Here is a 23,640-nt window from a genome sequence, read left to right as displayed (position 1 = left end):
ACTCCATGCATTCAAAGGTTCAGTTCAGGTTCAGTTCAGCTGCAGACCAATATCCTCTAGTCAACAGAGATACGCTGCCTTGACGGACGCTTTCCGGCCCAAAAACTCAGCCGTCATTTTATTATGTTTTCAACACAAAAACTCTGCCTGGCTGAGAAAAAGGCTCTTTGTTGTTCTTAAACAACCCTCTGCGATCTCAGACGCACCACACATGATGACTTGTGGTAATGAGGAATACCTGAGCCAGCCACGATGGTTGTGCTCTTTGACACGAGCTGCTCCATTATAATTCTGCTGGCGCAAACTCATCCCTGCAAGACTGGAGCAACCCTGTAGCTACTGGATCCCTGCCTTCCTCCATTTCTCTCCCTCTCCCACCTCATAAGACTAAAATAGCAATAATGCACCACCCTCGGTTAGTGGCAGATCTGGGCCTCAGCCACTAGTTTGTGTGTGTTCGTGCGTTAGTGTGTGCGTGCGTGTGTCACAAGGTCACAGCTATTGTTCTCCTGTCCTGTGGAAACAGGGTTGGGACGCCTGCATCCTGTCTCTCCCTGCCCTCTACCTCTATCGTCATCCCCCTCGATCTCACTCTCTCTCTCTCTCACACACACACACACACACACACACACACACACACACACACACACACACACACACACACACGCACACGCACACACACAAGCATGTACTTCTATCCTTGCAAAGACCCTCATTGCATTCCCTAGCCTCTTATCTTCACCTTAACCACCACAACTAAATGCCTAACCCCTAAACCTAACCTTCAAACAACCCTTTGAAGATGTGAGCACCAGCCAAAATGTCCTCACTGTTGGTTAAAAACTTGTTCTGTGCTCTTTCTATGTAGCAAGTATGAGGACGCGTGCACACACACACACAGACACACATTCACTCTCTTTCTCCCTCTGATGGCATCCAACACTATTTACTCAAACAATGAAGCCTAAGGAAAACCTTCTAATGAGCAGGATAACTTTTAGCTGTGTAAGCAGAAGGCATCATGAGCATTGCTTTGTGTCTGAGCTGCCTCACACGGAAAAAAACGGTGTGGGTAACAGAGTGCAAATCCACCGCTGATAAGATATGATTTGTACAAACAAAAGAACAAAGCGGTGCAAAACTGTAAAATTGGGGTCACGGCTGTTATTGGTTTTCGATTTCCCCCCTTTTTTCTGTTTCCTGTTATTCTGTCAGCTTCCCAATCTTTTTCTCTGCCTCTTTCCCTTTCCCCTGTTCTCACCGTATGCAGTAGGCAGCCACAAAGACAAAAATGACAAGCAGCAGCATCCCGACAGCGATAAGGATGCCGGGTACCAAGAACTGGGAGGCAGAGTCTTGTCCTGAAAGAGACGGAGGTGAAAGAAAAGGAGACAGAGTTTGAATAATATAATGACAGAAATCATGACAAGGAGGTTTACATTGGTAGTACAGAAAAGTATGAGAATGGCAAGAAAGAACATGACAGGAATTTTTAATATTAAAGAGGCTCAATACAAGGACACTGACTTAATGCAAGGACACGGGCAATAAATTCATAACAAGAAAGTGTGCTGTGACTATTGTGCAGGAAGGAATCTGAAAAACCTTCCCAATGGAAATTACAAAAATGTGTGAAAGCAAAAAAAAACAGTAATGCGTGTGAAACACTTCAAGAGCAAACAGGGCCTTTTCTTACCATCAGGAAGCGTGCGGAAGATGGCTGCAGGACTGAAGCTGCCATAGCCGGCCATGGTGCGCGCCCGGACCTGCACTTCGTACTGCGTGGCCCTGCGGAGGTCTGTCAGCACCGCCTGGTTCCGGTTGCTCTCTGTGTAGTGGCACTGATCTTCGCTACGCCGCTCCTAACGTATGAAAACGCGAGTTAGCCGGAGTGGAAGTGAGCACTTCAAAGCCACTAATGGGTCATCATGGGAATTCACCGATCCTACACTTTTAATTCCATATAAATCAGAGTACATTAATTGCAGAGTGTTAATCAGAAGAAAGTTAACTGATATACTGGAGGGGTACAGACGTTCTAACATTTCTTTCGTTCACATAAAAGCGTTTCAGCTATATGATGATGCTTCTGAGTCAGTCGAGTACACACCCATGAGTACTGTATTCTGCCTCAACAGTTGTACCACATACTCAAAGTCTTAATCTCTAAACTCAGATGGCCGCGCCTTAAGATGATATTGTGCAATGTATCACCTACATTGTCAAATATGAGAACCATAATTGTTTGGTGAGACGACCTACAGGTAATTTGGGTTTCAGTTGACTTGACCTACATGTTTTTGGACTGAGCAAAGCCACATTAACCACTAAGCCACCACCCTCTGTTTACATTTCTTCCATCGTGAGTACTCTAATCCCGAGCTACGGTACAATAAAGCCACGTAACCTGAACAGTATGTGACCTTTGAGGCAGACAGTGGGGAGATGCTGTCTGGGAGCTCTCACCTTCTCACAGTAGCGGAGCTGGTACTGCAGGATGGTGTAGTGAGGCTGAGCTGGGACTGACCAGTGCAGAGTCAGACTGCTCTCTGTGGAGTCACTCTTCCGAATCACAGACACCAGCGATGGCACTGCACAGATGGCAGAAGAATTATAAATACCACAGGATATTCTCATTATTTATAGCTTTCTACCTCTTCCTCTCTGCCTCTTACCGTCATGGCTCGTGGTGATGTTGACAGTTTCGCTGGCAGGGTCCTTGCCGCTGACCTGAGACACCCCGTTGAGCGCCTGGATTGTGAAGGTGTATGTGGTGTGAGGGAGCAGGCCCCACAACTCCAACTTACGACTCAGCAGGCCGTGCTGCGCGGGTCTGTAGCTCACGCTGTCTCCGCAGGAGAAGCATGGCCCGTTGGGTGACCTGCACACAGAGCACCGAATAGAGTAGCTCATGTCTGTTCTGCCACCGTTGTCCAGAGGCTCGTTCCACTCCAAGCTGACCGTGGAGTCGTTGATCTGGGTGACGATGCTGCGCGGGGCTGAGGGAGGTCCTAAATTAGAACAAAAACAGTTAAACTGACTTGCTCTATTTGACACTGTCCTTCAAGCTCCTGTAAAACCAAGTCACCCTGCTTAAATGTTTTGGGAAATACCCTGATTTGCTTTCTTCCTGAGAATTAGATGAGTAGACTAATACCACTCTCATGTCTGGACGGTAAATATGAAGTTACAGCAGCAAGAAGCTAGTTAGCTTAGCTTAGCATTAAGACTAGAAACAGCTTGCCTCTGTGCCTTAATTCTTTCTTCTGTATGGATTTAATAAGCAAGATTTAACATGTTCATTGCTGATCTGAAGGCAAAGGTAGGTGGATTATATTAGCTTGAGACGGAGCCAGGCTAGCTGTTTCCCCCGTTTCCAGTCTCTCTGCTAAGCTAACCGAACAGACATTACCATGGAACTGGTTTTCTCATCATACTCGAACAGAAGCAAATACGTCTGTCTCCAAAAATGTCAAACTATTCCTTTAAATGTCGAACAGCAGCATTACTGTCAGGCCCAGCTGTTGCTGTTTTCTAAACACGTTAGATTAATTCAGCAGAGTCATTATAACAACATTACATGTGATGATTTTTCCAATTTTTGTTGTGACTGCATACCTTTAGAAGCACCAGCAGTCATCCCCCACGTATTGCCACATTATTCGGGCAAAAATGTCATCATATTTTAATATGTAGGTATCGCTTAGCCCTGATGCAATCATAGCGTATAAAATTTCTCTATCAACTCAAATCATAATCTCTGCTGTGTGATTTTACTGCTGCTTTACCTCTCCATGACCCACACAGGCCATTTGTTCAGATTTTTTCCGCGTACGTGGAAGACATTTTATTCAGTCTGCACATGCAGTCACGAAGCAGAAGAATGATCCTGCAGTGGCTTCGTGTCGCAGCAGGAGCATATGTGTTGCAGAATTTAACTGGTGCAATTACATTTGTCTAAAACTGGATGATAATGATCACCGTCTGAAAATTGTAAGAAGATAGCTATCGCCTCAAGCCAAGCATAACTAAACAGCAATACCACTCAGCCACTGTGAATGTGTTTCTGTTCCTGCCAAGGAGACGGGGCTTTGTCACTGAGCCTGCAGCTAACTTAAGTGCTAATAGTCTCCTCATTGGAAACCCAAGTGGGGCACAGAAAATCTGGGTGCCAATGAATCCTGAATTCAACGTTCGGGAATGAGGATTTTTAGAGGCGATATTTCTTATGGCTTAACAATCAGAATCCACTGTATTAAAATCACCACGGCTGTCACAGTTATGTAAAAATGCTCATTTTCCAAGGGACAAAGGCAGAATGATTTACAGACGACACGCCTGGTTTGCAATTTGGCAAACAAATCGAAAACATAAGTGATGTGCAGAGAAGCTCAGACAATCCAGCACAGTGACAGAATGTATAATAGGAACTGCTTAATAAAGAGATTCATAATTAAGATAACGCTTTTGTAATTAAAGTTATCAGTAATAATAAAAGTGTTGGTGGTAAATTCTAGTCGGTATTGATATCACACCTGCAGAGAGCAGGAAATCAACAGCCTTCCACTTTCACATCCTCTTAATGGCCATTCCACGAGGGTGCACCTCATTAAAGAGTCCCTCCAATTCACACAAGCAACATGTGGCTGAATTGAAATTCCTGAATCCGCATTGGAGGTGTCACTTGAGACCATCAATGTCTACTCCACTTTGGAGTGCGAGCCCTACCCCCCAACAGCCTGTCACAAAAGACACGCATCTCAATGGCCAGCAGCAGAACAATGGATACAAAGACAGATTAGAGGAGTCTGGCTAAATGACACCAGAGGAGAAGAGAAATAGCAGCAGAGACGGTAAAAACAAAGTGGTGGGGGAAGCAAAGAGGGAAGTGAGCATGCAGATTCGTGCATACTGGAAATACTGTGCTCTGCATACTTACTAGTGCACGGGGTGTCGGGAGGGTCGGATTCTGCGCGAAGGTATCCAGACCGACAGGCACACACTGCCGCCCCCCTGATGGTGGCGTGGCTGAATCCTGGACAGCCTGTGCACTGTCCCTCTGTGCCCGACTTGAACTGACCCACAGGACAGGCTGCGGAGGACGACAGGGGAAATCAAATGAAGGCAAATTATCAGCAGTTCTGCTTCTGGACACTGCACTAAATATTCACACCCACTGTGTTTCAGACAGACCTGGGGTCACACTGAATTTGCAAATACATTTCTGTGTCTTTTTTCAGGGTACTTAGGTGCCAGATGGTTGCAGATTGACAGACAGAACCATGTAACGAGGGGCATAAACGAGACAATCGCAATGAATCTGGCAGTAATAGCCAATTTAGCGAGTGGACCTGTCTGTCACTGACACTCTGCTTATCATTGAATTCATCTGACCAAAACTGAACAGCGAGAGCAAACATGTGGAACCTCGTACAGAGAACTGCCTCTGCTTATTGATCCAAATCATGTTCCAAGTCTCCTCACCAAAACAAAAGAAAGCACCGTGGCACTTACAATATAGTGAATTGAGTGTGAACGGATTAGTCGAGTGACAGAAGATAAATTTTGCTTCACAAGTGTGACAATTTACTGCTTTTCTCTATTTCATACCATTATAATGGTATCATTGACATTTCAAAGACTATCAATAAAATGTACAAAATAATAAATATACATGTAAGTTGATCAGGATAATAGGCATTAGTTGCAGCCCTCAACTGAGCCCATTCTTCTCAATTCACACCAGATTCAACACACAGACACTTGTCCTACACTTGAATGTGCGATGGACCTTCTAACTCCACACACCGCAGACTGAGGAGAATAAAACAATAAACTTTCACACCAAGTGCAGCATTGTTTCAGTCAAAACTGGCTTGTTTTGAAGTGCCAACACAGTCTGGCTGATCCAATTTCCCGCATGTGAAAGCTGCATGTCTCACCTGTTTTAGGTAGTTTAACGATACACTTTATAAATCTAACGCAAGCGACTGTCATAAAACAGGATTATGAAACTGAGTTTTTATGCTCTTTTTTCCCATAAGACAAAACAAATGACTCTTCCTGACTACTGCTAAAAGTACTTCAACTGCATGGATGTTTATCAAGGGCCTGGAATAAATAACACTATCAAAATACTATTCAACATTTCAAATCTGAACATTGATATGTGTCAAAAAGGATTAGCAAGATTTGACATTCTGCTTTTATTTTTTTCTTTAATGTTTTACAGTGTGGACTTTTTTAGAAGCAGGGTTGCATTATATAACATTTGTAAGCTGGCACATGGGGGAACACACCCCTCCCATGTAGCAGTGTTTATAGTCTGCGAGGGCTTCATTTCAAAGACGTGGTTTACATATTGTAATCGTGCTCATCTATAACACTAAATCCACTTGACAGGATCAGAAGTTTTACATTAAAGGGTTCTGTTCGACCCAGAAAATGTATGTATTGTGTATGGAGACAATGGCAGAGCGGCTAAATTAATCCAGCCAGACGTCGATTTCATTTTCTGAAATGACGGCCCGATGAAGCAAATTAACACTTCAGTCTCGCTATTAAGGCAATTTCCCTTTATGGTCTGGTGAGTGTTTTTTCCTCACAGCTCTCTTCAGTGACAGAACGCTGGAAATGTCAACCTCACCTCACCAGAAGCGAAATGTCGGAAATGATTTTTTGTTATGAAAAATCATTATACCTCCCACAGAGATCAAACTGAATCCTACCTCCAAACACAGACAGATGCAACCACACATCTTCTTGAGAAAATGTAGCGTTTCCTTTTGCCTTTCTTTGTGTTTGGTGCTCAACATTTATCCGCGCTGGTGTGGTGCGGCACGCGTGTGTGTGCGAGCGAGCGCGTGGGGGGCTGCTCATGCACGAGGCTTGTTAATTGGACTCATTAGACGGTGCTGCTGCACAGCTCCTGAGAGAATCATCCTGCTTCTTGCTTCTTTTTTTGTCTGCTTTGCTTTGATGTTCTCAAAGTGATATGATCTTTACCTCGAGCGCTCCCCCGACTCTCGCTCCCTTCACCTCTCTGGTGCTCCTGTGCTCCTTCCATGTTAGCTCAACCAAGAGCTGTCGCGGCGGTAAGCTTTTGACCCCGCTCTTCCTCTCTGAGATAAGTGCTGAACCACCTGACCTCTCTCCGTCCCCTCCGTGTCACCGCCGCTCCCCTGCCTCATTAAGTTCCTCTGCCTCTCACTTCCCCTCCAACGCTCTGACCCTCAGTGAACCCCGCCCTTGTCTTACCATTGTTTTCTTGTTTAGTCTGCCTGCTCTGCCGCCTTCACTATGTGGGTGTAGTCTATATACATACTTGTATATGTGGCCTAACGCTCTTACCTGTGCATCTTGTGTGTCCTTCAGCGGGCTCAAATCCGGGCAGACAGGCACAGGAGGTCGTTGGCTGGCCCACCCACTGGCCATCTTCCCCGCAGAAGAGCTTCGGCGGCCGAGGTCGGGGCCCCTGCTGGGCGGCGTGCTCCACACACACACCCTGCGCCTCTTGCACCAGAGTACGGGGGACAGTCTCAGAGAAAGAGGAAAGAGCACTGACCAGGGGAGGGCACTTCTTGAAAAACACCCTGACAGACAGCAGGGCCATGCAGGCGCCCTGAGCCTGAAAAGCCAAGTAGAAGCCTCTCTTGGACAAAGGGCCCAGCCTTAAGGTCTTCACGTTGAATTTCCGTTCCCCATCCTTCCTCAGCAGAAAGTCTGCAGCCACTGTGTCCACCTAGGACAGGAAGACAGAAAAAGAAAAGACCTCCTGTAATGGCCACATTCCAACACAGAAGATTCACCCTTAAAAAGGACCAGGCTGCTGGTTCTGCATGTTTTAGCTATTTTAGCCCATTAAGTAGACATCACACATGTTTTACATTACTGAACATTTTCCAAGGCATACCGCTGTGATTTTAGATTGATTTACTACCTTCCTGGCAGCCATTGTTTCCCATTTGTTACAGTACGCTTTGAACCTCAACTTGTAGGGACGTGAAACGTGCTTGGGAGAAAGGCAATTCATCACAGCGAACATTTCATCACTTTTATTTTTCTGTCAATGTTACATTATTAAGTGGTAATGAAGTCGAGGAGCAGGAGGCTTTTTTTTTTTTTAAACCTCTTTTTCAATGGTGTGTTCAAGGACGCTACAGCATCTGAAGTTTGGCAATGAGATGCAGGAAAGTGCTGCACTACAAAGCTGTGTTTGGAAATGAAACCTGGAAGGTAACAATAAACAAACACGGAGGTTGTGAAACAAACTGAATGCACTGATGAGACGACTTTGCAAAACACTCCTCTGTCACGCGAGACGATAACGTAACTGAAATAAATAAATGAAGCAACCTGTGTGTCTCTGCAAGCTGATTTCGTAACTACAAGGAATTGAATGGAAACCAGCTGCATATTAGAAGTCGATCTAAAAACTTTGGTGAGCTTTGGAGCGTTATATTGCAATCTCGGAACCCATCGGCATTCGTCTGACAACGATTTAGCCTCCGATGGCCAATGTTTTTGGGGGTTCCGGTGAAGCCAGCGGACATCCAGGCCAAAACTTCCTCTTCCGTGCACCGGCCACTGTTTACAGCCTGATTGGTACCAAGACTTTCAAACTTAACTCAACATTTCAGCTAATCTCTATAAACAGATACCTGCATACAAATGCAGACACACAAAACCAGCTAAAAAAAGGAGAAATGGTTGTCAGATGATCGCCGATGGGTTTGGAGATTGTGTTTTGGTCAATGCGTTCCGCCTCTTTTGATCTCCACGTAGACTGTTTCCCTGTATGCATCCAAAGCTCGCTGACACGTGATTGGTCAACACTACTCGGACTACAAACAGAAAACAGAGACCAGAACGCTTCTGATACCAGAATCTCGTGTCCTGCCTTCAGACTCTACATTCAGATGCCGATATCTGAACGCTGAACGCTTTACGGGTTTTTTCTTGAGTGCATTAAAATGGTATTTTAGTGATTTAATACAGCAGAAGAGACTGATTTCTTTAAAGAATGGTAGCAGAGGCCAAAATATCCAGACTGCTGGTTCTCTGTATGGGTAAAACAACAAGAACAACAAAAAACAAGATGGATTCTACACTTCAATAACTTTCCCATTGGGCCCTCCTTGCCTCATAAACTCCACATCCCCAGTTTGTAACACAGGCTTTCTGTTAAAAGATGTAAGTTTCAAGCTCAATCCAAGAGAACCTGGATGACATGACAGTTAGATGGCAACATGTAGTCGATTAATCAATTACTCAGTTGACCAAAAATGTATTGATTGTCATTGATTTGACTGTATTTCGATCAATTGTTTCAGTCAATTTTCAAACATTTCATGATTTCAGCCTCTCGAATGTGAGGATTTGCTGTTTTCATTCATATATAAACGACTGACTACATTGTTGACAACTGGTCTGGTAAAAGAAGCAAAGGCATCAATGTGGGATCTATGAAACTGTGAAAAGCATATTTTTTAAATAAATAGACTAAGCCTTATCAATTAATTGAGAAAATAATCTGCAAATGAATCGCTAATGGAAACAATCATTAGTTGCAGCCCCGTCAAAAGTTTCTCCCTCAATAATGATGACAGTAAATCCCATAGCATGAGCATTCATGATGAATTTCCATGTAAAGCGGAGGGCGGGTGCGGGCGTACCTTGGTGTACGGGTTCTCCATCCAGGGCGGGTAAGTGGACGTGGCCTCGTTGGAGTCTGCCTGGTAGTAGTAGAGGTTAAAGGTCTCCTTGCAGCTGCGGTGATGGGTGCTGCTGGAGGAACACTCCATCATGGTGAAGCGCAGCTCCACGTAAACCTGCGACGCTCCTAGACGCGGGATGAAGCCGCTGCGCAACCAATGGCTGGATGCGCTGTCAATCTGACATATCTCATAGGTCCTCACGCTGTTGTTTTCCTCGTCTAAACCGCTTACTTCCTCCCACTGAGAGCCAAGAGGAGAACAAAGGGTTGTCAGTTTGCAAGTTAAAATGACATCTGACCCAGAAAACTTGTGAACATTTTTGCGAGTCGTCAGTATTTAATTCTCTGGTAAAGACTTTCACCTGGGTCTTCATCTATATGGTCACATTAAAAGTCTCATCATACAAACTCTGCAGTCCTTAGCTGGCCCTCCGCTGTAGTGCACCTGTCAGTGGATCTGGTCTTCAGTGGTTATGATCCAGTCCAAATTTGAATCTGGGTTGTTAAATCATTCCCCCTGCCGAGCTGCAGCCCAGCAAGTGGGAATACAAGTCTCACTTGTCAAACAGAGCACACTGCTACACAGAGCATCCCAGACAGACAGCGCTCACCCCTCACACATGCTGTTAGACTAAAATACAAGAATACAGACGGGATATCACAAATATGTATGAATTGAAACCCCTTCACAGAAATCTACATTTGTTGGGGAGCCAAACGCAACTGAAAAAGGCTTTAATGTTTGACTTCAGAGTCAACAGCAAACATGTTCACCATCACTGTGTTCCCAAGAGCGGGGAACAAGCAAGAAATTAACATACTCGGGGCAGAATTGAGCAGATTTGCTGAACTTGAGGCTCAGAAATTCAGTTATGTAAATATGTAAATCTTTAAAAATCCATTTGCAGATGATGTGTTGAGTGAGGCAGAATGCTGGTCTGAATGAATTACAGTGCAGCAGAGCACTGAGAGCCAGGTTTGAATCTCTTGAGGGGAGAATTTCCCTTTTAATCCCCCCAAAAATAAATACTCCGGACTTTGGCAGCACACGTTTCTGTGAACAAAATGTTTCCCGTGATGCGGATGCACAAAACATCCCACAGGGCTCATCTGCATTTGACAAAAATCATTTGAAGCAATCGTTCAAAATGTGTTTTGAGAGCAAAATTGAGAGATGTACAAATACACAGTCGCACTGTATATTTCCACACCATAACTACTGCGAGTCATATGGGCCACAGACGTTTCACCTGAACGCAGGCTGTAAAAATCTCTTACATAGTGCTGTAATGAAATGATTACGCTGGAGGTTGAACAGGAGTATTAGCTTTATTTGGTCTCCTCATAAAAAGTTAAAGCAACACTTAATATTTGGCAATGATGTGTAAGTATTTTTCAGACTGAGGAGCCAGAATTTCTATCCGACGGGGCTGGAACTTGACACAAATATCGACTATGAGTGCATCATAATCCTTTAAAGCTAAAAATAAATAATCCATACATGAAGCTTTTCATTATCTGTACTTTCTGATGCAGACAGCTCGCTGCACCTCTCCACTGTTGCCTGTCATTATTAGCTCACTCGCTGCTTAATACCCTTTTTTGAGGTAAGTTTATGTTAAAAAAACACTATCCAGACAATGTGGAGCTCTCGATAAACCGCTCCAGACGGCAGTGCGTGCGCAAACTATTTCGAGGCAGTCGGCCTGTTTCGCTTTGCAGCGTCAAAAGCACAGACGCGTTCGTTGAGTTTCTCCGTCCAGTTCCAGAAATCTGCTTGCCAGCGTCGCTGTGACTGTCTTCCTTCTGAGACATCAGCGAGTTGAGCAGTTTTGGTCACTGACGCTGCTGGCAAAAATATCCTAGCAACCAGCCCTCAGTTGATCAAATTACAAATATGTCTTTTTCTGGCTGCAGTATTCGAATTTGTGGGCAGCCAGTGACTTCAACTCCAAGGTTGATGGGATATATCAAAGCATCTGCTTCCAATATACTTTGAATCCCACATTCACTCTGGCGTTCCCTTTATTCTGTCAGTTACCTGCCATATAAGGAACTCCTTTATAGCCAAAGAAACAAAAGAACAGCTGGAAGCCAAAAATCCCCCGTCACCACACGGTCCGTGTTAGCAATACAGATAACACGTCGGGGCCGGGGTTAGGTACGTACCTCGGGTTTGGCATTGGAGAAGACGGTCCATTTGAGATCAGAAGTCTCCGTCTTAGTGTTCATCAGGACCTCTGTGAGGACGACAGAGAAAAAAGCATGGTGTCAGTCACAGCAGGGAATAGAAAAACGACACAGATGAGGCTCATTTACATTCAGAGAAACACATAAGTGAATTTAAAATCACGGCGTGAACATATTTCCATTCCCCAGCTCTCTGCCAAGTATCAGCTATGGCTTATACTGGGATTAGGGAAGAAGAGTTTCACCAGTCAATTACATCTACAGAAACATTCCCAGCAGCTGAAATTTGTCTTTCCTGTCATGTTTGTTTTTAACCCCCCCCCCCCTTTAATGGCATGCCAACACTCACGCCGAACCTGGTGAAAAGAGTCCACATTTGTAGGGACAAGAGAACGAGCCAGACGTACACAGATACACAGACACACGTCTAGAAAGATTTAAGCCCTTCCAGTTGCTATCTGTGATTACAATGGAATTGATTTTTGTAATCTTTCGAGGGGCAGCCTGCCAGCGTGCACACAACCTCAGCTGCTCCGCGATGATTCAGTGTCCCAATAAAGCGACCTGAACGCCACGGACTTGACGTGGAGTCAGATGAGGGTGAAGGGACTTCTCTTCATGTGAGGACATCTCTTTTTTTCATTTATTTATTGCACTATTTATTGGGGTGATAAATAAGCAGACACTGGAGTCCTGCAGTGTGCAGGCTGTTTATTTGCTGATTTGGTGATTTGCTCACTTACCTGCCCTCTTTGGTTTGGATGTGCGTGCATGCCCCCCCCCCCCCCCCCCCAGCTGTCTTTGATGATTGTCTCTGCTGAATTGTGACTAGTGTTTATACCGATGGGATGGGGTTTCTGTAACAGACCGGCTTTTAGAGCCCCACAGAAGCTCATCTCAAAGGTGAGGCAGTTTGGTTTTACCAATAAACAGGATTTAATGCAGCTCTCCTCCTGAGTGCCATGATCGAGGAGAGCGGCCGCATGAAAATGGAAAAATGGATGCTGGATGAAATGGACTGACTTTATCGTCGGGGTGATCAAGACGTTTTCTTAAATTAAGCTCCCAGTATAAGACTGAACAGTTAAGTCTAACATCCCATTTTCTTTTTCTGAACTGCTCGAAGCGTGCCGTTTCCACCTCCTGCGTGCTTCGACATGTGCCCATCAAAATCAAATGATCAGTTCCATCTGTGTTTATTTAGGTTTGCTGACCCTGCACATCTTCAAAAACACTTCTGCTATTGGTCAAGCTCCAATAATACCAGTTTACATTTTCAGCAATATAATTAATTGTTGATTAATACATTAATAAAATGTGTGTTTGCCATTGGCTGTCCCCAACTTTCCCGAGTTTTTTTTTATATATATATATATATATATATATATATATATATATATATATATATATATATATATATATATATATATATATATATATATATATATATATATATATATATATATATATATATATATATATATATATATATATAATATATATAAATATAATCATGAGAGGCAGCCCTAAGTGAAAGAAAAAGAAACTGCGTCTCGTGCATTTTGTTGCCTTGCCCGTAGTTTGATGGCTTCTTCATCCAGTGTAATTCTAATATCAGTGTCAAGTTACTTTGATTGTCTGCTCAGTGATGTAACTGCTGATGATTATAGTCTGTTTCCAGTGCAGCGCTGCACACGGGAGGAAAGATTTTCTCCAGAACATTATGCAGACATGAAGCCTGTCAGGGTCTCCGTGTGCTCTATGAATATATTCTGCATAACACTGTTCGGCACCAACACTTGTAGTATTTTACAAAAATAACTGCAACGCCTACAGTCACTAATCTCTGTGATCCTCTGTAAAGTGAGAGGCAATCACATTTACCACTTAGCAGCCCACATCCCAATGAAATACACATGAAGGCATGAAAAAAAAAAAGAGAAAAAGAAACACATGTGTGATGCAAGTCAGAATGTGGCTCGCTGTCTCTGCTGAGATGAAATGTTACAGCTGGAGCCGTCCACAGACAGACGCCACTGATTAGCAGGGGCGCAGGACGGGGGGGACTGAGTATGCAGGGCCCTCATGGGAAGAGGGCAAAGATACAAGAATAAATAGCCCTGGATGTGGGGAGGGGTCCGCAGAGAGTGTCTTCGTACAGGGTCCTACGCCTCTGCTGTTTAGCACTAATGAACGTTAGACACTGTGTGGTATCTTCAGCTCAGACGCTAAGCTCTGTTTTTAGCCCTTCCATCACTGCGCTCGGCACTTAAAGCTCAACATAACGGGATATGCGGACATTCAAAGCACATAGCTCACAGTAAATCAGCTTCTCGTTCCGCTGTGCTTGATGTAGGTGATAACTTGTTAATTTCCCCCCACTTTTCCGAGGAATCATCCTACATCCCACATTCTACTACATTAGCAGGATGAATTAACCGGGTAGAACAGTAATACCACAGATTGCTTTGATAACTGTATTAAATAAATATATCCTCCTCTGCCCCTCTGCCGTGCCTCCTTCAGATTAAAAAAACATGTCTGACTGCCACACACTTTAATATGCAATAACGAACAGTGGAAGAACAAGTGGAAAAACAGCTTGTGTCATCTCCAGAATATCTGACTCTTTAGCTCCTCGTTTTGCAGTAATGATTTCAACGATCACTCAATCACGCTCCTGCTAATTTAACACATTTTCTCGGTGAACCCTCACACACACACACACACAAATACTGACTTCACCCCCTTCTCGATCCCCTTCTAAATGCCGTACAGACAAATGACTCAAATCTTTCTTATTGCGCTCCTCTTTAGTGTCATTTTCTCGTTCCCATCATCTGGGTGACCCGTCTCACGCGCGGCGTATGAAAGCACCGACTTGACACCAGTAATTCTCCGGGTTGCATATGCAGCAGGTCCGTCATTCTATCACGCTGAGAGGCAAATGCGACTTTTAATCAATGACTTCTCCCCCTGTATTCCCTGCTTCTCCTTCACAATCTGCTCATTTTTACTCTCTCTGCGCACACGCCCTGCAAGGAAACACAGGCATACATGCTTCTCACTCCTCCTCCACTTCAAAACCGCACAAGCCCACCAGCTTTAGAACAACAATCTGAGGCGATAAAGAGGCAGAAAGGAAAGTCTGCAGAGAGCAGAGGAGAAAAAAAAAAAAAGAAAAGAGGACGGAGGTGGATGAGGAGGATAATTGGATGACAGAGTTCAGAAAGGTGCTTTCCCTGCATTTAGTCTACCTCCAGTTCACTCCGGCTTAATTTAAAACAACACCTTCATAAGACTCTGGCTCCTGTTTGGAGAGTGCCCCATCTCCACCTTTCATATGCACACCTGCCTCTGTTTCATATGGAGATTTTTTTTTTAAAGGACTGGGAAAGAAACACCACCCCCCCAGGCATAGTAATCACTGTTTATCGTGCTCTATCATTAAGGTTTATGAGACAGGATGCGTGAGTGTTTCTGTTATGTGCATGCACGGCCTTGCCTTTCACTGGAGCAGACTCAGACTTAAGCCCCGTTGGAGGAAGCTGGCGTTTCCCCTACATTCTTACAGCGGCGGCGGCCACCCACCGCCGGAAAATTGCCCCCAGTGCTAGAAAAATGTAGGAACAATGAAAATTCGTCATCTGGCCGTATTTAACACCCAAAACAAACAATTGTACAGTAATTACAGTACAATCGTCGACATTAGGAGACACTAGAGAAGACTAAACTGATGCTGGCGCTGGCGAGAAGACCAGGACTGAGCCTTGGAATTACAATTATGGAGTATGTTACATGCTAAATGTTTTTAAAACAAAGTAAAGACACAGAGGAGCAGGTCTGAAGGAGGTGATTTGAGACACCATGTCAGAAAAACAGGCAGTGGGAAGGTATTAAGTTTTCTGTACGAAAGGCCGACAACAATAGAGGGTGTTGTACACGGGTTTCTTTTGAAATGTAAAACTCGACCCGGTGCTTTTCACAAAGGGGGGGCCATACTGCAAATATTACACCCTCATGTTCTATACAGCTGTCTTCACGCTTTAGCAACCGACCTCAAGTTCGACATCAGGGCCCATTTGCTCTCGCGTTGACAATTCTTCACTTTCTGTGGTCATTTCTTTCCCGGGCGCTCTTTCCCTCCCTATTATCCGCTCTCTGTACGGCTCTGGAGTGTGATAGGGAAATTATAGGCCTATGAACATTTGCCCTGCTTCGGCTACAATTAGACCTCATTTTAATTAAAGAAACAGAGTGCCAATTACCCTCAAACACCAAGAGAAATGGAGACAGAGGGGAAGAACAGGGATAGTGGAAAAGAAGTTAGAGGGTTTGTGATTTACGGATGGCAAATATATAACAACTAGATGTGTGTTTGCAGCTAAGTCATGGAGCTCTCAATGATAACAGCTCACCTTTATTTCCATAAGTTATAAAACAAATACAAGAGGCTAATGTGAAATAAATCATGAAGTGCAAAAGCAAACAAACTGCATCTGTTTGCACAATACCTGTTTGGTGGTTTGGGACTTAAAGCTGCTCTCTTTCATGCTCCGTATGAACGCTTGTCCTGATTGTTGCAGGAGTGAAGTCATTTCTCGATAGGAGAGTTACCGTCCTCCAGGCATAACTCAAAACCTGTGTGTGTTTCAGGGGATACTGCGAGCACATGTTTTAAATTTTTCAAAGCCCGTACCCTGAAATCAGACATGCTTATGGGATGTTCTGGTGCTTTGCGCAGTTTAATGCCTCCATGCTTCACATTAAAATTAAAGGAATAGTTTAGCAGTTTGGGAATTCGGCTTATTTGCTTTCTTGCCGAGAGTTAGATGAGAAGATTGATACCACTCTCATGTTTGCTTAGCTTAGCACAAAGAGTGGAAAGTGAGGAGAACAGTTAGGCTTGGTCTGTCCGTACATCCAAGCTACCAGTTTCTCTCTGTATCCAGCATTTGTGCTAAGCTAAGCTAACCAGCTGCTAGCAGCAAGTTCATATTCATTATACACACGAGTGGCATCCTCTAACTTATAAAAATCCTAGTAAAAATGTGAATTGTGAACTTCTCCTTTCAAAAAAACCCCAAATTTGGTCATTTTCTCTCCATATTACAATCATTCTTTTCCAAGTGAGGCTAATGCTACATGGCTAACTACAGGTACAATGACTGAGGTTGTCTAACATCAGTGTAATGGATTAAAGCTGCTACTTGAAAAGTCGGTGACCTTTCTTTTGTTTTGTTGAAGAACTCAGATAAATCCTTTAGAGAAGATGATCCCATTCATTGTACGGTAGAAGCGATTGTCCTCGTGTTGCAAAGAACCTTTAAAACGTGGATGGTTGGAAGTCCTTGGCACACTCAGGTTATCTAACACAGTGCATATGAAAAGAATCGTGTCAGCTTTCCAGCGCTGTTTTTGTGAGTGCACATTTACTGTGTGCACGTGAAACTCATGCACACACAACGTGCATGTGTGTGTGTCTTTGACAGAGTTGTGTCTAGTGAGATTAGACCTCAGCTCCCTGTAGTTCCTGTCCACTTCCTGTCTCCTGGTCTGGTGGCGGCCGGCCGCCAACACGCACATCACTCACAAATGCGCAGCGGCCCGAGCTGTTTAACCCCCCCGTCCACTGGTTGACAAAAGCCTCCTGTGGATGAGCTCAGCTACTTTGAGTACGTGTCATGGAGAAGTGAGACGAAAGGGGGGGGAAGGTGAGATGAAGGAAAGGTGTTAATGCTTGCCGCTCTTTGTCTTCTTCTGGGACGAATATCAATAGGTATTGTGGCTGGTCTCTGTCCCAGGACAGGATGTGACCTAGTTAGAGAGGAAGCTTCCTACTGGACAGAAACCAAAGATGTTCTGCTGTGATTGAAACCGAATGACCCAAAGCACTGAGGATGAAGAACAGGTCTGACCTCTGACTGTCTGGCTTGAGTTTACACAGTCATTGTGTATTCTTTCGACAGACTATGGTCACATATCCACAGAGATAAACGCTCCTGAAGCACCCGTTACTGCTGTGGTCTGAATATGCGGTGAGAGGCTGCCTGAGCGCTGCGATGAGGAGGAGGAGGAGGAGGAGGACTCACCTTCCACTCTGTTTCCGTCTCAGCTGACAGGTTTGAGTGATGCTGTCGTACATGACGTGTTTGGTGTTTGCACAGACAAACTCGACTTCAGCTGAGCAACGCTAACACACAGCTTGACGCCGGTCGTTGTTCGTTTTCCCTGGGACTAAAGGGGAAACCATAATGCCGCCATACAGCGGAGCAGTGACGCCACATGAGCTTGACTGGCTGTGGTGAGCCAACCAGCATGCTTATACACGAAAACGTCAAAGCATTCCAGGTTCGAGTATGTTTGCATAAATAGACTATTTTAATAGTAACTATTCGGGTCAGTACGCAGACCAAATGTCCTTTCCAGTGTTTTACCCTGACCAGGCTCAGAGTTCACACTGGACATCCCATCAGTCAGTGGATTTCATCGGCTGATATCGGCCTATAACAGCTGTACGAGCACTAAACTACAGCATTTATCAGCAGCGTCTCCTCGTTTCTGAGGGAAACTATGTAAACGTACATGAATAAATAAAAATATACATAAACAATGTTTGTGTACACAGCGGCACCCAGCAGCATTTCTTTGCTTTTGGTCCCGACGATCATTTATTTAACACCGACGTGTTATTCCCTCAAACACACAACAACATTAAAAGACGCGCATCGTCTCTGACCTGCCTGCCAACACGTTTTGTTGAATCGGCCTGGTGAGCGCAGATATAGGCTGATCCCGATTATCACCAAATGACAGTTATTGGCCTGATTAATCAGCCGGCAACACATGCACGTATATGCGGACCAGTTTTTTACTCCCTTATATCGGTATTGGCCCCAGAAAAGTTATCAGTCGGGCTCTAACATTCCCCACATCTCATAAACTATTTTGCTTCCTGGTTGTTATTCAGCCAACACATTTTCTAATCCCCCCGGCAAATCAACTTTTTAATCTTTGCTAATTCTTGCTCAGTGTTTAATATGAATCTGTGTGTCATAACAGAAGAGAAGATTTACCAAAAAGCTTCTCACCGGAGTTGAAACACAGAACAAATGTTGATTAGTACAGGTAGAAGCATCCAAAGGAGCATCTATGATTCATTGCCATTCCCTTTTAATTAATTGTGGTCGGAAACACTGCTGCATTATTCAAGTCGCACGAGTTCAAAGTGAATATTTACTTAATCGCAGTTGTGTAAAAAGTATGGAGCCTCACATAAAATGAGAGGTTAAGGTTAAGAGGATGTGAGACGTTGTCTCGGTTCTGCGCCTTTTTATATCGCCGCCTACAAGTAATGAGTTTTGACCCGAGGTGTTAACTGCTGAACAGCACTTGTGCATCTTGGACTCGAACAGCCTTTTTCCCTTCACACAAATAACATTCACATCGCTGTGAGGCCAAAGACATCAGCAAAGAGACTGCATGAGAAGAAGAACGACATAATCTACAGCGAGGTGACATCTATGGCTGTCTGACAACAGATTAGTGTTATTACGGGGTGTGTTGCTGTCGGACATTTGTGTACAACAGGAACTGACTAATATTGGCGAGAAGAAGCAAAAGCGATAGATTTCAGCATTCAACTCCCAACAGGAAGCAAACCGGGGGAAAAACACTCACTTTGTTTTGTTCTGGTTAAATTGTTAATTCAGTTCTAAGTAGACACTTTGGAGAATGTAAAGCTTTAAACACACAATTCCCCGGGCTGCCTCTCAGTACAATATGATTGATTAAACTGCCTCGCGTTACAGCATATTTCAGCTTCTTCGGAATATTGATCTGTCACTGAGTGAATTCACCTCCCGCTACTTCCAATTACGGGCCCACGTTCTGGAGTATTCTTCAAAAATAAGCCAACTCCGTGAAAAACCGAGAGGCTTCTTGAGAACATTGTTGCGGGCTAGCCGACTCCCTGGTGGCGTCCTGATACAGAGGAGGAATGAATTACAAAGGAAAAGTTATGAAGACTTTTTTTTTTAATCAAATCATTATATTGGGGGGTTTGTGCTGCACTATTCAAAAGCTCAAGTCGTGCTTTCTTTGAATAAAGAGCACTGCAACACTGGAGATGAGGCCCACAAAGCAGCCGTGTGTGAACTATTGGTTTATGGAGTAAACCGTCAGGTTTATCATTAGCACTGTAACCTGGAGGCTGATTTCATTCTGAAACTCCACCAGAGGCAACCGGTGCTTGTTTTCATCGTGGACTAATCTGCTGATTATTCTCTGACCCAAAGATATTCCATTTACTGTTATATCTGGCGAAGAAAAGCATCGAATCCTCACATCTGAGAATCTGGAAGCAGCGCCATTCAAACCGGTTTCTGATGAATCAGCTGATCACTGCAGCTCTGTCGTCGACATCTTACCCCCTCTAAACATTCGTCTTTGTTCTCTTACGCGTTTCTTCCTTCGGCATTCATCATTTCTTCACCTTAATTTCCCTGTCGAGACAAACATCAAAAGCGCCACGCTTTCAACAAAATGCCGAAAATGTAAAATTTAGTACACAAAGACATCAGAGTTTCTCCACCAACACTTCATTGTATTAACGCCTCGACTTTCACTTCTGACTCTCAACCCTTCCTGCCGCTGTAGACAGGAAGAGGAAAGTTCTTTGAAATGTGCATCACGTGTTCATTAGTGTCGACACACTCACTTTTATCATTATTTTTATCATTATGCACACAGTGACTGTGCTGGAGTCTGACTCAATGCTACAGGAGACAAGGGGAGCCTTGTTTTTGTGAGCGTGTCTCACCTTTAAAAGTTTGCGCTGCAGCCTCTTCTGAGCTCAAAGCGCGCATTATTCTTTGCAGAGACCTTGATTCTACAAGATTGAAAGGCAAGTGCCTCAGTAAACAGACGTGTGCCGCACAGTACATTTTAGCACTTTGCTCTTTAAAAAGACAATTTCTGTGATGCCCGTTTTTTTTTTTTTTTTCATTCTGCAGACATGCTTTTGGTAAAAGGTTTCACTTTGTTAGCTGCTGTCAAAGGCTACAGACTGTACAACGGCAGAGAAGAGGAGCGAGCGAGCGAGCGGCGCAGAACCTCAAAGGCGCGCGGCTCCGAAAAGACGTTTATATTGGGAAATGATCCTCTGCTTGTTGATTCATCATCTGGGCGATGTGCTAGTCAGCATCAGAGCAAGCCGTCTAGATCCTGTGATCAGAGCTGGAAGGAGAGAGCGCCACATTTCTATGCTCGACTGCAAACAGACAAATGTCACACATTTTGTTATGAGGCGGGAAAGAAGAAATTAAAGATCACCTATCAGCTCGGGAGGAAAATGACACATAACGAAGACAGAAAGCTGCCAATGCTTCTCATGAAGCACACTGACAGCTTCGACAGACGCTCCCCTGCCCTGCACCTGGGGGGCTATCACACATCACCCCTCTGTGGTCAAGAAGTGCCCTCTACAAACCGACCAGCCTCAAGCAGCCGTCTCCTTCACAGACGGCTCGCAGACGGCCGATCATCCGTGAAGCGGGGCCGAGCTCTGCGCCACCGCAGCAGAGGCGCCGTGGAAAAGTGCAGCTTATGTGCTTGTTTCCAAACACTTTCTCAACCCTTGAAGAGGATTTTCATCTTCTCGTCTTCCCCGGTCCGCAGGGAGGCCTGCGGTCGGGGTCACTCACAGACCGGTACCCCTGCAGGGCAGTGAAATCTGGGATGATCCTCCTAACCAGCAGGAGACTCTGCCACCCCTGTGTTTGTTTTGTCTTCCTCTAATTAGAGCGCATAGTTTGCCAGTCAGTTCACTATAGATTAATCATTAGCATGTTTGTGTTTCGTGCCATTTGATCATGAAGGGGAAAAGACTGGGATCCGCTCCAAAATGCCGCAATGTGTGCGTGCACCTACGAGGCAGCAGTGATATATGATCCTATAGAGCTGCAGCAGCGTAATGAACTCCGCTTTCTTAGAGCAGAAAAAGCACAGAAATGTGAACTTTTATGACAGCTGACCCATCTTATTTCAAATCTGGCTTGACGAAGAAAAAAAACCCCACAGCTCCATCTACTGCTGTGATGCATTTAATGAACTCTCAATGAGCCCCAAAAATGTCTGCTGCTGTACTTAAAACAGAGTTTTTATCAAAGCCTGGGGGTGGGGGTGGGGTGGGGGTGGGGGGGTGTTGCCGCAGAAACACACACACGCAGCTTTCAGTGACTAATCTGCTGTGGGAGGTGGACAGCTTGAAGCTAACAGTGCAGACTCCAGCTAAATAAACCATCTAAGGATTGACACATCTAAGTCGAGATAGAAAACAGAGTCGCTGCGAGAATCTTCTTTTATTTTGACACATCGCGCCTTTTCATAGTCGAGCGACAACGGAACCACGGAGAGCTGATTCTCTTCATCAGTGCACGCGTTGCTCCAACCAGCCCGCGCCGGGGTGCTTGTGCGGCGGTGACCGATATATCTAGAATAAAGATTTTGGATGTGACGCCATTTGTTAGAGTACAAAGAGCACCATTTTCCTTCCTCAGTCAGCCATATTATGTTTTCAGCAAGGAGTGAAATCAGTCGTTTACAAAGCGTTTCGAAAAACGCACTTTAGTCCAATCTTGGGAAAATAGACCGCGTTCAATAATACAGCGACTCTTCTCCTGCGATTGGACGGGGCTTAGTGGAGACGGCGATCAGTCATCATTGAAGCAATGGAAGGATATGAGGGGAGGCACACTTGGCGTGCAGCAATCCTTAAAAATAAAACACAGAGCTGCCAAAAAAAGGTGTTTAAAGCTTCTTTAACTGGACTGACCCACTCCTTTTTGGAGCATGGCTCTCCTGTTAAAGCTCTTAGCGGTGTGCGAGCTGTAGGAGGGCAACTAGCGCACAGGAATGTCTCTGTTATGCCGTACACAGCAGAGCCCTCTTGGTTGAGTGTGGTGTATGAAAGCAGGCCCTGGGAGACGTGCCGAAGCCGTGTGCGAGCACGAAGGTGGAGGCGAACATGCACATGTTCTCGTGATTGTTGCCGGAGCGAGCGAATTACATTTCAACTTTAAACGGGCATATCAAACAGAAGATGTAGGTCAACCTATGACGCAGGGAGGAAAATATCCCAGACTCAAATCGAAGCAAGTCTACTGATGGTGCACGCTTCAAGCTGAGATTTTTTTTTTTTTTACATCAAGGTTGCCTTTTTTAATCAATTCTTGCACATCCAGCCTCAGACGTCTCGCCAGCCTCATGTTGCCTTTTCCCCCTGCAAGATTTCATTCTATTTATGAATGTAACGACAAAAACATCGCACGACGCAAGACAACAACAGCATGTATAAATGCTTCACAGGGGACTTTTTTTATTTTTTTTGCCGGCACGACGCTCAGTGCTTTACATATCAGCTGTGATTAGAGTGCAAGATGAATTAGGAAGATGGACCTGAGATAAACAGCTCCTTCTCAGTTGTTGTTTTCTAATTAAAGGCCTTTTTAATCCCTTTGTTATTACCACATATTGCGCCCCATCACGAATATCTCTCATATCTGGCCCCAGGTGTGTGTGATTATGGAATGCAAATAGGCAATATACCTACTTTGCTCATTATGCAGTGTGCAGACGTGCACACTCTTGCACCCTCCTTGCCCTCTCTGCATTTGCTCTTTCTATTTCGTTGACTCATGCCGGTCTCCCCATCTCTCCTTGACTCACTTCAAAGA

General features: G+C 44.6%; 1 protein-coding gene across 1 annotated transcript in view; it reads right to left on the bottom strand.

Annotated features, from left to right (window-relative positions):
* Nucleotides 1-23,640, bottom strand: part of LOC139344411 (ephrin type-B receptor 4a-like) — a 35,562-nt gene that overhangs the window by 5,954 nt on the left and 5,968 nt on the right. Inside the window, exons 2-9 of the mRNA XM_070982547.1 lie at nucleotides 11,885-11,955; nucleotides 9,675-9,956; nucleotides 7,351-7,741; nucleotides 4,940-5,092; nucleotides 2,676-3,011; nucleotides 2,467-2,591; nucleotides 1,697-1,862; nucleotides 1,262-1,361 (exon numbers count right to left, since the gene is read on the bottom strand). Of these exons, the coding sequence (XP_070838648.1) occupies nucleotides 1,262-1,361; nucleotides 1,697-1,862; nucleotides 2,467-2,591; nucleotides 2,676-3,011; nucleotides 4,940-5,092; nucleotides 7,351-7,741; nucleotides 9,675-9,956; nucleotides 11,885-11,955 (1,624 nt within the window). The remainder of the gene's footprint in view (nucleotides 1-1,261; nucleotides 1,362-1,696; nucleotides 1,863-2,466; nucleotides 2,592-2,675; nucleotides 3,012-4,939; nucleotides 5,093-7,350; nucleotides 7,742-9,674; nucleotides 9,957-11,884; nucleotides 11,956-23,640) is intronic.

The sequence above is a fragment of the Chaetodon trifascialis genome, chromosome 16 (genome assembly GCF_039877785.1).
Source record: "Chaetodon trifascialis isolate fChaTrf1 chromosome 16, fChaTrf1.hap1, whole genome shotgun sequence".
In the NCBI taxonomy this organism is placed as follows: domain Eukaryota; kingdom Metazoa; phylum Chordata; class Actinopteri; order Chaetodontiformes; family Chaetodontidae; genus Chaetodon; species Chaetodon trifascialis.
The sequence above is the reverse complement of the archived record's forward strand: the minus strand, read 5'-3'. Positions and strand labels throughout refer to the sequence as shown.